Source organism: Rhinolophus hipposideros (genome assembly GCF_964194185.1).
Source record: "Rhinolophus hipposideros genome assembly, chromosome: 4".
NCBI classification, from domain to species: Eukaryota; Metazoa; Chordata; class Mammalia; order Chiroptera; family Rhinolophidae; genus Rhinolophus; species Rhinolophus hipposideros.
In genome coordinates, this window is record NC_138050.1 from 30,404,034 (window position 1) to 30,416,974 (window position 12,941).

Genomic DNA, 12,941 nt, shown 5'->3' on the forward strand with positions numbered 1-12,941 from the left:
GGGGTGTGTATGCGTGTGTGCATGTGCCTGTGTGTATTTTCCCTTGCCTCTTTTGCCCTCCCACCGTCCTACAGGAGCATATTTATATGTGCAAGAGCCCAATTATATTACTCACTATCACTTGTATAGAAATACCCATCTACAAAGTAGAAGTTATCTTACAAGTTATTGTACTTAGCTCTCACCACATGTTTACTAAATATATACTCAATGTTCCCATTTTATAGGTGAAGAAATACAGTTGGTTTAAGTAAATTACCTCAGGCCACACAGATAGGAAGAGGCAGAGCTAGATAAAAACCCAGATCTAGTTGATTGACAAATCTGAATGCTTTCTTATTAAACCATAACATACCGGTAACTGTTTTTGTACAACAAAAGTTTGTGCCTTCTAATACCAAGTCCTTAAACCTTGGAGCTTAGGACAGTGTCCTGGCCCTACCTCGTACCTGCCCTTATTGTCAAGGACCAAGCTTGTCTTCTAAGACTGAAAACATGCTAGGACTGAAGGAAACAGCCACCCCCTGAGGAGCTTGGCTGGACTACATGAGATCAGGACTTTAAGGTAAACTCCAAACTCCTCTTTTGTAGGGTGGCACTTAGCCACAAAGAACCAATGTCAGTATAATTTAACTCTGCCTACCGCCTCTAACCTCACTTACTCTGATTTTTAGTTTCTTGATCTTTTCCATTCAGCTCTTGATTTGAGTTCAGATGCTCCTCTGTGACTTTCTCCTGCCTCTCTATTCCAATGATGAACTTTTACCTGGCTTCTGGCCCGGTCTGCATCACAGCCTCTTCAGGAAAGTTTATGTTCCACTTGGACCAACTCTTCTGCAGCATCTTGCACCAGTGGCATAAATGCAGCCCTGAGTAGCGCTTGTTTTATAGAGGTGTCCACTAACCACTGAAGTTCTGTTTATTTTGCTGTTAGCAAATACACCTTTCTGTGATTTTGGCTTTGTGGTCTGAAGTGAAAACTTCACCTTTTGGTGAGTATTGGAGAGAGAGTGGATTTGGCAGATTGGATATTGTCCTTTTCCTCCTTCAGCCGCTGGCCTCTTAAATACATTTCTAGCTACATTTATTATAGATGAGGTCATCTTCTTGTGTTCTGTTCATTCATTCATTCATTCTTTCAAAAGACATTTATTGAGGGTCTATAATCTTTCAGTTACAGTGCACGGTACGAGGATACAAAATGAATAAGATAGAGTCCCTGCTCTCAAAGAGTCCCATGTAATTATAAAATGAAAAGGTAAGTGACCCAGTAGAGATGGGAGATACACACCTAAGAGAAGCACCTGATGGTTGCCACCTAGTCAAAAGATGATGTGATTTAGACGTCATGGCAGAGGCAAACCCTGAGAATCATAAAGGAAGTTCATTTTAGAAGATTCGAACGTGATTTCATTGCAGGTTATCTGGAAGTTCCTACTATGTTTAGACTTCATCTGGTTCTAGCTCCGTTTTGACTTGTTCCTCCAGATATTTATGAAAGGAGAAACCCATTTCTGTTGCAACAGTTTATCCTCAGAGTAAAATCATTTCCTTTAGTCTTTGGACTGGAAGGCTCAGATAGTATAATAGAATTCTAATATTTAATGTTGCTTGCTGTTCTAAAGGTAAGACCTTAGTTAGTTTGGGGCCATTCTGATATTTTTATAAACAGGTAGAGCAGTTTTGCCTAATCATATGTGATCTAGACGAATCACCACTAACTTTATTTCAGAATGTAGCCTTCAAAATTAGATGAACCCTCCAATTAAGAGTGAATAAATAAAAGGCAAGGCTTAATTATATGTTGTCTGTAAGAAACTAAATATAAAGGCATAGATAAGTTGAAAGTAAAAGGAGGGGAAAAGGCATGCTATGTAAACACTAAATGTAGGAAATCTAAAGTTAACATCAGACAAAATAGACTTCCGAACAAGGAATTCAACCAGAAGAAAAATAAACTCTAAAATTAATGATCTTTACCTTAAGAACCTACAAATTAAAACTAAAATAACTAGGAAGAAGGTAGTAGTATAACAACAGAAATCGGTGAAATAGAGAACAAAAAAAAATCATGAAACTGAAAGGTAACAGTTCTTTGAGAAGATCAATCATATTTATACACTCTAGTTAGACTGATCAAGAAAAAAAGAGAGAAGACACAAATTACTAATATTAGGAAGGAGAGAGAGACATCCTTATAGATCCTACACGCTTTAAAAGGATAACAAAGGAATATTATGAACTTTAAGCCAATAAATTTTACAATTTAAATGAAAGAGATGAATTCCTTTGAAAATACAACTTACCACAACTGACTCAAAAAGAAACAGATAATCTAATTATCCTTGATATAGTAAAGAAAATGAATTCATAATTTAAGACCTTCCCAAAAAGAAAACTTCAGTCTCACATCATTTCACTAGTGAATTCTATTAACCGTTTTAAGGCAAAGATAATACCTATCTTAACTACACTCTTTCAATACTGGAGGAAAAGGGAACTCTTCATAGGATGCCAGGGTAACTCTGATACCAAACTAGAGAAAAACATTACAAGAAAACTACTGACCAGTATCCATCATGACCCTAAGCAGAAAAATTCTTAACAAAATATTAGCAAATCAAATCCAGCAATTTATAAATAGAAAAATTACTCCAAAATATGTTCTCTTGTCAGGGGGTCCTCAGTATAAACATCGTGTACATCATTTATCTGCAATTCTGTTGTTAAGGCTTGATGAAATGGTTATTTTTTAAAAAACAGCTTTATTAAGGTATAAAGACATACAATTCACTGCATGTATTTAGAGTGTGTACAAATAAGTTTTGACATACATATATACTCATGAAACCATCATCACCATCAAGGTAGTAAACATATCCACCACCCATAAAAGTTTCTTTGTGCCCTTTGTAATCTCTCAACCCCACTCAAGACCTACTAATCTAATACTTTCATTCCATGTTTATTCATCTAGAAAGTGACCTCTGTAAACTACCGATTTTTGGCGCCTGTCATTGTCTTACCTTCTTAGCTAAAATCCTGGTTCATGCTTTTCCTGATTAGTGTGTGTTGTTTGTTGTGATTCACAACAGCTGTTCGAAGTCCCAAAGCAACCTGTAAGTAGGTGGTACTGTCCTCATCCTACAGGTGAAGGCCGATGCTCAGAGTGATGGAGTAACGTAAAGCTCACAGGACTAGAATGTAGTAGAGCCAGGATCAAACCTAGGCGTATCTGTTTCCAAATAGTGTAGGTATTACACGGTGAAATGCTCATGCCAGCTTCAAGAGAAAAAAAAACAAATGGAGTAGGGAATTTGGTTAATTCACCAGCCAAGATACGAGATATAGCAGATGTTTCATTATACTTGAGATATATTAACTATCATTTATTTGTATATATTTGCACTTTTGGGCCTGAACATAGAGTATTCGTAAGGCACAATAAACGAGTCTAACAATAGCTAATATTTTAGAAGATGTTTTGAACTTAATTTTGCAAATACATGAATCTGTATCTAACTTGGAATGCATTTGATCTGAATAAAATTATATTGGGAAGACTTTCCTTAGAATTTGTTGAATGTCCTTCCTGCTCTGCTCTTCCCTATATTACAAATCAGTAGCTTTCTGAGTGATCTGTCATTTCTAACCAGAGTTGGTATGAGTTCCATCAAACCTCTTCGGAGCATGTACAGTTAGGATTTGTACTTCAAATTGCTTCACCGGTATGGTTTACATAAAGTAAAGATAAAGGCTACAGTCTCCCAAAGTTAGTAAACTAGCTAGCTACTAATGGTGTGAGATGTTTATGGAAACTGGTTAATAGACCATTAGATCTATTTATAGACCATTTATAAACCATTAATAAATGGTCTACAGCGACGGATGGCCTTCTCCTTTAATTAGTTACCAGAGTTAGAAAAACATGCCTGTCCCTTTCTGCCCACAGAACAGATTGAGGGCTTTCTGTCGGGGGCAGAAGAGTTGAGTGCGTGTTGACCATATGAATGAACATTGGTCTTAGAAAATTCTTACTGACAACATTTCTGAATTTCCCACTGCCACAATATTAGGAATCTTAAAATACAAGGTTTTGAAAATTGTATTTGAGTTTTACTTAGATGTCATTATTTTTCTTTAATTAAGAACCAAGGACGTGGGACTTAAATTCTTTCTAAATTAATTTGAGGCATTTCTCCTAATTAATTGAGTTATAAATTATTATTATGCAGGTCATCTGCTTTCTCACTTTACTGCAGTCCATGTTCAAGATTGTTCCCACTGTGTCTTCATATTGTGATTTTTCTTCTGTATGCATTTAGAATAATAAAGGGGTAATGTAGGTATATCCATACAATGGAATATTATGGCTCAATTAAAATGATGCTTACAAAATATTTTTTTAATGAATGTGATACTCTAAACAAAAGGTCAAGATATAAAATCAGTTGTGGATTTCCTACATGAAAATAGGATAGAAAACAAAAATGCCAAATTATTAGACTTCAGCTTCCTGGTCTTTAATAGATTTCTCTTCAGTTTTTCTATTACTGGCACCTATTGGTTTTAGCAGACATCCCTTGGGGTAGGGATTTTTGTCTGTTTCATTTCCTAGAAATGTGCCTGATACAGAGATAATGACAAATAAATGAGTGAATGATTAATAGAAAATTGGTATTTGTTGAATACTCGTATGTGCATTTTGAATATTCAGTACATTTTTTCCATTTAAAATTTAGGAGGGCGAGAGAAGTTCTATATTACATTGCTGTGACCTTAAAAAATGAGACATCCCCGCCTCCCCGAATGCAGATATTAATCCGTTGGAAGTTAAAGCAAACTGATAATTTAAAATTTTATTTTTTAAAAACTTTTTTTTTTTAATTCTCTTAATAGATTCTTCAATTTGAAGATATCTTGGCCAACACTTTCTACCGAGAGCACTTTCGAATGTACATGGAAAGGATGGACAAGAGGGCTCTGATTAGTTTTTGGGAGTCTGTGGAGTATTTAAAGAATGCTAACAAGGTAGTAGTATATTTAGGCTCAAAGGAATATTAACCATTAGCTGATGACAACTTGCATGTTAGGCAGTTTCTGTTAGGTGTCTGTTTCTCAATGAAGCTGTAAGATAAAAATTAAAAGAATATTTTAAAAGAATATTTTAAACCAAATATAATATTGGCATTATGTTCTAGCCCATAATGGTAAATAAAATTAGATTTTATTTTTACAAAAGGTGCCTTTGAATGTATAGTCAAAGGAAAAAAGGATTTATAAATGTATCAACATACTGAATTGAGTTTCATGTTGTCCCGACCGGCAGGACAATGCAACGTGGGACGAGGGGAAGAAACCTGTTGAGGATGAAAAAAAAAGGGGAGACAGGAGACGCGAAGAATGGAGGCAAGACAGGGATCTGATCAAGCCTCAAAATTTTATTACGATGGCGGGTTATATATATAGCTATGTCAGATGGGGGTGGGATATGCTATGTCATAGGGTGGCGAGGTACTTGTCGCGGGCTGATAGGCTAGGACAGGGCGATGCCATATGAGGTACAAGGAAATGGGCAGGCTCTGGGTTTGGCGCGCGCGGGCTCTGGGTTTGGCGCGCGCGGGCTTTGGGTTTTATGACCAGGAAGTTCTGCCTAGGCAAGGCCTGGGGATTTCTATGGCTTCCGACATCTCCTCCCTTTTTGTTTGTTTTAAGGAGGTGGGCCTTGACCGAGTGAGGGAACAGAGGCCTGGTTCCTCCAACGAGCAGAGCTCGTTATTGGATGGTTTTGGGTATCTTTTGTGGAGGAGAGGTAGAGATTTTTTGATACCAACCTCTATGCAAACCAGGTATGTTCTCAGGAAAGTTAAAGGGAGCCGACCGTTGTGAGTCGAGCCCTTTCCTTGCAAATGCTTTGCTTTGCACTCACCTAGGTGCCCATACCCCTCCCCAACTCGTGGGGGGAGTAGACATACCCTTAGTATTATGTCGTCCCCGTGGGGAGGAAGCCAAGATAGCCTTCTTCGAGGCCGTCCCCTGTTGCTAGCCGCTGATAATGGATTTGGATTGGTTTGGCCAAAACAGCATCGATTTGGTTTTTAATGAGGTCAGTAATGCGCCTAAAAGCCCATGGCCCGAAGGCTATTAAGAGAAGGATGCATAGGAGGGGGCCAAGGGTGGGGAGCAGGTAGGGGAGAAGTCCGTTGAGACCCGTCCAGAGTGGGTTTTCGAAGAGTTCTTTGCGTCTTTTTACTAGGTCCTCTTGTAGTTTTTTGATCTTGTCTCGGACGATCCCAGACTTGTTAGCATAGAAGCAGCAGCGTTCCTGTAAAGCTAAGCAGATACCTCCCTGTTCTGCAGTGAGAAGATCTAGGCCTCGACGGTTTTGTAAGACTACTTCAGCTAAAGAGTCAATCTGATCTTGGAGATCATTGATGGTCCCAGAAAGTGTTTGGACATCATCTATCAGCTGGCGTGATAGTTTATTGTAGGACTGGACTGCAACACCTACTCCCGCGGTACCCGAGGCTATTCCAGCAGTAATTCCTAGCCCTACGAGTAAGGGAATGGCTGTAATAGCACGCTTGTGGCGCCCGGTGGCAAATTCTAGGCTGGGGAGAGGGACAGGTGTGTCTCCTGGGATAATAGAGATATCAGGGAGGAGACTAGCTGAGACACAAAGTCCAGTCCAGTTGGTGGGTAACGTGGTGTAAGCGAGGCTGTTCCCACATATGAAAACTTGTCCAGGGCTAGAACACAAGGTTCCGTTAACTTGAATGATGTCAGAACAGTTAGTAAAAGTGACAAACCCTAGATCTACATCAAAAGTGTTGTTTTGAAATTGTCCCTGATAGCAGGGGGAGGTATTAAATCCTACAGGTTGAACTCTAAGAGGAAGGGAGAGACGGGAACAGTTAGAGATTTGTGTGTTTACTGTGATATTGGAGGGGATTGCAGTAGGTATGGGAGTTCCCATAGTCATGCAAAGCCAGCAGTCCTGGGCAAGAGAAGGGTTGGAATGATTTAAGGCCCAGAAGGTGGATTCGAGAATGTTGTTGGTTTGTGTGTCTAAATCCATATCCCGGGATTTTGGGAGAGCCAAGGGGTGGTAAGTTAAAGGGGGGAATAGGTGGTGGAGTATTTTTTGAATGTGCTCAGTGACAAGAGTCTCTTTTAATATGTCATTTGGCCCTCCGCCATCTGAAATGTGGACAGGCATTTTAGTTGGCCAACAGACTTTATTTCCAATTGTACCACTGCAGCCCGCCTGACTATATTTGTTATTGTCAGAGAGGGAGGTGGAGTCCCAATCGCCTCCGAATGTGGCGGACCTACGTCTCAATAACATGGCTGTGAGATAAGTTTGGTTGTCTGAGCCAGTACAAATTTGGGTGGTTGTGTAGCAGGAAGAATGCATTTGATCAAAATAGCTGCATTCGCTGGGGCAGGGCGGTGGTAGTCCTGCAATGGGGGGAATAATGCGGGGCTTATTGGTACAGGTCCATTGTGTTTCATCTATTCCTAGTCCGAATCCCCCCTTTATATTAGGATTATAGGCGAGGTAGGCTACTTTATTACCGCAATCAGTGGATGCTAAGTATGCTAAATCTACCTGTCCTTGTGGGGCTGGCTCCTCGGTGTGGGCACGGAGGTATCCACTGGGCACTGTGCCTCCCGGGCAGTCACATGGGTTGCCATAGAGCTGTCTGTATAGCTGCTCGCGGCTTACGGGGGGCCCAAACCCTCCGTAAACGGGGATGATGAGGAATGTGAAGAGTGTCAAAGTGAAGGACTCCATGAAGAACTTTATGTCCTGTGAAAAGAGAGAGAGATTTTCTCAGGGAAGATATCCCTGGAGTCTTTATGTGTTATTTGGATTTGGGGTGTTGACAGGCTTAACGAGACGCTCTGGCAGCCATCGCGCGCCGCCTTCCTGAGAATCATAAATGCAGGCTGACCCACGTCCCCAAATGAGGACTGGATCGGGGCCGTTCCATTTGGAGGTTAATGGATCTTTCCACATAACTGTAGCATATTGATTTTTTGTTTCTTGGTGCCAGAAGCGATCGGCAGCCGATTTTCCCTGAGCGTCAAGTTGTAGGAAATTAAGGGTAAACAATGCATGGCTGAGAACATTACGAGGAGATCCTTTGGTCGGATAGGCAGTGGTGGTTTTTAACTTGTTGATGGTGTTTTTGAGTGTCTGGTGGGCTCGCTCTACAATGCCCTGGCCTTGGGGATTGTAAGGGATGCCAGTGACGTGTTTGATTTGGAATTGAGCACAAAAGGCTTGAAATGCCTGGGAGGTATACCCTGGTCCATTGTCTGTTTTTATAGTTTGAGGTTTTCCTAGTGTGGTAAGGCATTGGAGGGTATGGGCTATGATGTTTTTTGTAGCCTCGCCCCCATGAAGGGTGGCAACCATGAAGCCGCTGAAGGTATCTATAGTTACGTGTACATACTTTAAATGGCCGAATTCAGGAATATGTGTAATGTCCATCTGCCAGATTTGTCCAGGGAGTAAGCCCCTTGGGTTAACTCCTAGGTGAGGAAGAGGCAGAAAGGTTATGCACCCTGAGCAACTTTTAACAATGTGTCTAGCCTGATCTCGGGTAATTTTGAATAACAAGCGAAGTGTGTGGGCATTGACATGATGTAAGTTGTGGAATTGGGTGGCTCGCGTTATAGGATCTAAGGTTAAGGGACATACTAAGCGGGTATGATTGTCTGCTATAGCATTGCCCTGTGAAAGAGGTCCAGGGAGGTCAGTATGAGCCCGAAGATGACTAAGGAAAAATGGGGTCTGTCTTTGTAGTATGAGATGTTGTAGTTGTTGAAAAAGTTTGGCAGCGCTGGTAGAGGGCTTGATATATGGCACTGTTTCTAGTTGGGGCACAGACAGGGCGATATAGGCACTATCAGTGTACAAGTTAAAGGGTGACTCCTGTAGTTTTTTAAACACTTTTATAACGGCATAAAGTTCAACAAGTTGGGCAGACTGAAATGGAGACTGCACCTGAAATCTTTGTGAGTTAATGACATATGCTGCTACGCCAGAAGAAGACCCATCCGTGAAAACCAAGGCGGCATTTTGTAATGGTTTAGTGGCTGTTATCTTTGGAAAAACAAAGGGATGTAGTCTGGAGAACTGTAGGAGTTTATTAGGGGGATAATGATTATCTATCTTGCCCTGAAATGATGTAAGGGAAATGATCCAGTCATCGTTATTTTGGGTTAGCCAATTAAGCTGTTCTTTAGTGTAGGGGAGAATGAGCTGATCAGGGTCCCTGCCAAAGTGTTGTCGGCTTTTTTCTCTTCCTATCTTAATAAGTTTGACTACCAGGGATGGGTATGTGACTAGGACCTTAGACGGGGAGGAGGGTAAATGAACCCAGAAGAGGGGATTATCTTGCCATAAGACCCCAGTAGGTGTATGAGGGGTTGCACAAATAATGAGGGAGAAGGGCTGTTTGTATGATAGAAAGGTGACTTGTTGTTGTTGAATTGCCTTTTCTAGTAATTGAAGAGAGCCCTTTGCCTCAGGCGACAGCTCTCGAGGGGAGAGAGGGTCTGAGTCTCCCTGAAGAATATCAAAGAGGGGCTTGAGGTCTCCTGTAGTGAGCCTTAAGTATGGTCGAAGCCAGTTAATATCTCCCAAAAATTTTTGAAAGTCATGTAAAGTGTATAAATGACTAGTTTTAAGTTGGACTTTTTGGGTGGTTATGGACTGATTATGTAGCTCAAATCCCAGATAGTAGTAGGGGTCTTTGAGCTGGATCTTATTGGGGGCAAGTTGGAGTCCATAAGTGGTAAGATTGTGAGTTAAGTGTTGGCAGCATTGGAGTACCTCTGTGGTGGTCTTTCCTGCTAGAAGGATATCGTCCATATAATGAATAATATAAATAGTGGGCCATTGTGTTCTAACAGGATCCACAGCTTGTGCCACAAATTTTTGGCATAGGGTGGGACTATTGGCCATGCCTTGTGGGAGGACTTTCCACTGAAAGCGCTGCATAGGACCCTTGAAGTTGGTTACAGGCAGGCTAAATGCGAAACGCTCTCTGTCCAGGGGGTGTAAAGGAATGGTAAAGAAACAATCTTTAAGGTCTATAATAATCTTGTGATAGTTAGCTGGGATAGCTGTCGGGGAAGGGAGGCCTGGTTGGAGGGCTCCCATGGAGAACATGGTTTTATTAATTTCTCTGAGATCCTGAAGGAGGCGCCAAGACCCAGACTTCTTTTTAATAACAAAAATGGGTGTATTCCATGGCGAAGTAGTTGGTTCTATATGTCCTGCCGCTAATTGTTCCTGCACTAACCGAGAAGCTGCGGACAACTTTTCCTCAGGTAGTGGCCATTGGTCCACCCAAACGGGGGAATTATCTTTCCATTTTATCTTCTCCGCATGGGGTGCAGGAGGATCAATGGCCGCTAGGAAAAATCCTGACTGCCTAATCCTTGTCGGTTAGGGTTGGGCTTTATAGAGAGGGGATTTTTTATCCCTTGACCAGCTTTTCCCAGTCCCTGTCCAGGGAGATAGCCTTGGTTAAGCATCTGTTGAGCAACTATTTCGTTGGGGCTGCACATGATAAGTTTGAGTTGTGATAGGATATCACGGCCCCACAGATTAATGGGAATTCCAGAAATAATATATGGCTGGACCTTACCAGTATTGCCCTCTTCGTCTTCCCATGAGAGTATTTTAGAGCTTTGTCTGGGATTGGCTGATTGTCCTATGCCCTGTAGATGGGTATATGAGGCTTTAGAGGGCCATGTTGAAGGCCAGTATCTATCTGAGATGACTGTTGCGTCCGCTCCCGTGTCTATTAAACCTTGAAATTTTTTTCCATCTAAGTACAGGGTTAAAAGTGGCCTCTCTAAAGTGACCTGTTGTATCCAATAGGCATCTGAGGAGCCGAAGGCGGACTCCCGTCTCTTTGGTGTCAGATATTGTTTATTAGAGGTGTCTAATGGGAGAAGCACAAGCTGTGCTATCCTTTGGCCTTTTACTATGGATACAGGGCCCAGAGGGGCCGAGGCTAAGAGTTGTATGAGTCCTGTATAATCATTATCTATGACTCCTGGGATTATATTCAGGCCGGCGAGGGAAGAGCTGCCCCGTCCCAATATAAGTCCAAATGTTCCCGGGGGCATAGGTCCCGTCGTGGTGGTGGGAACGAGTTGGACCCCTTGGTCTGGGGTTAGTATTGAGTCGGCGGCGGCACAGAGGTCCAGTCCTGCGCTTCCGGGGGTAGCCCGGTGGAGGGAACCGACACTTGAGCTGGGAGGATCTGAGGACTTGGTTGTTGGGGAACAAACCTGACAGCCCCTAGGTTGTGTCCCGATGGAGGGGCCAGGGGCTGGCCCCGATTGGGGTTTCCCGGTTTCCTGGAAAGGGGGATACCTTCAATATCTGTTTTAGAATAACAATCAGAGGCCCAATGTTTGCCCCGTCGACATCTTGGGCACACGGTGGAAGGCATTGGTCTGGAGGGTGTCGGTGGGGGCTGTGATGAATTTTGGGGTTGTGGACCTCTATTTTTTATTGGGCAATCTCGACTAAAGTGTCCAGGTTGTTTACAGGAGAAACATAATCTAGATTGTTGATTAGGAGGCTTGTTTGAGGCAAAGTCTCGGAGGGCGGCTCCGATAGCGAGTCCCAAGGTATGGGAGGCTCCAACCCCTGAGCATAGTTTAATGTAGTCAGCAAGGTTGCCTCCACGGTGGGGGCGAATGGTTGCCTGGCAAGTGGGGTTAGCATTTTCATAGGCTAAATGTTTAACAAAGGCGCTGTCGTTCTCGCCTTCTCCGACCAACCGTTCGGCGGCGTCGGTGAGTCTGCTGATAAACTCACAATATGGCTCCTCGGGGCCCTGACGAATCTTTGCCAGGGAGGTGGTAGCGGAGCCTCTTGGAGGTAGGCGGCGCCACGCCTTGAGACCAGCGTTCTGAATTTGAGCTAACAGCCCCGGGGGAAAAGTTGCCTGGATTTCATTGGTATGATAGGGTTTTTCTCCTAGTAATTTATCCCGAGTCCATGATCTTGTTGTTCTATTTTCACTATTGCGCTGTGCTATCTCTCGGCAGTTTTCTTTAAACTCTGTGTGCCAGAGGACGTGGTCCCCCCCAGAAAGGGTGGCACGAGCTAATTTAAACCAATCATTGGGTGTGAGCCAACGGTCACTGAGACCTTCAAGAATTGCCAAGGTGTAGGGCGCTGTCGGGCCATAAGAGCTTACTGCACCTTTTAAATCTTTAATATGTTTGATGCCTAGCCGGTGATATTTTTGGCCAGTGGGATCATTGGAGTTGGGAGTGTTATCTTCTGGGTCTTCTGTGTCAGAGGCCTCATCGGCCGAGGGGGGATTATGAGAGTCGGGGGGTTCATTGTCAGTCTCTTCCATTGTATCCTCTTGAGAGGGTGGGCCACGGTTTTGGCTGCGGGTAACTGGAAAGGTCATTAGGGTCTTTTTATTAAGTATTGGGCCTTTTTGAGGTTTTTCAGGGTTTTGGTTAGGCATTAAGGTTTTAAGTTCTTTTTCAAGGGCATGCAGCTCCTTTAGGAGTTGCATATGTTCGCGTTTTTGTTGGAGTGTCTCTCTAAGAGAAGAAATTTCTTGGGTTAAAGATATTTTTGCCTGCCTAATGGGATCGGTTAAGGATGGGGTGTTTTGAACTAGGGTGTCTTGAGGGAATAGGGGTGGGTTTGGGTTTAAGACTGGGTTATAGAATGTTGGGAGTTCCTGAGGGGGGACATAAGGGGGAGGGGTATGTATTTTTTGTGAAGGGGCGCGCAAGGTTGGCGCGGCGAGGCCCCAGGGATCTTCTTTTTTATTATAGCGGGCAGCTTGTTCCTCTAAATCTATCTGGTCTCTTGGGGAGAGCTGGTCCTGATTATTAAAGGCCAAAAGGGAAGGGTAGATTTTAGGGGGGTCTTTTAA

The 12,941-nt window shown here is 42.7% G+C and overlaps 1 protein-coding gene across 2 annotated transcripts in view; it reads left to right on the forward strand.

Annotated features, from left to right (window-relative positions):
- The window catches only part of SNX25 (sorting nexin 25), a 115,382-nt gene that overhangs the window by 72,851 nt on the left and 29,590 nt on the right, over nt 1-12,941 (forward strand). For both annotated transcript variants that reach the window (XM_081046063.1, XM_081046062.1), the window contains exon 8: nt 4,900-5,031. In XM_081046063.1, the coding sequence (XP_080902189.1) occupies nt 4,900-5,031 (132 nt within the window). The remainder of the gene's footprint in view (nt 1-4,899; nt 5,032-12,941) is intronic.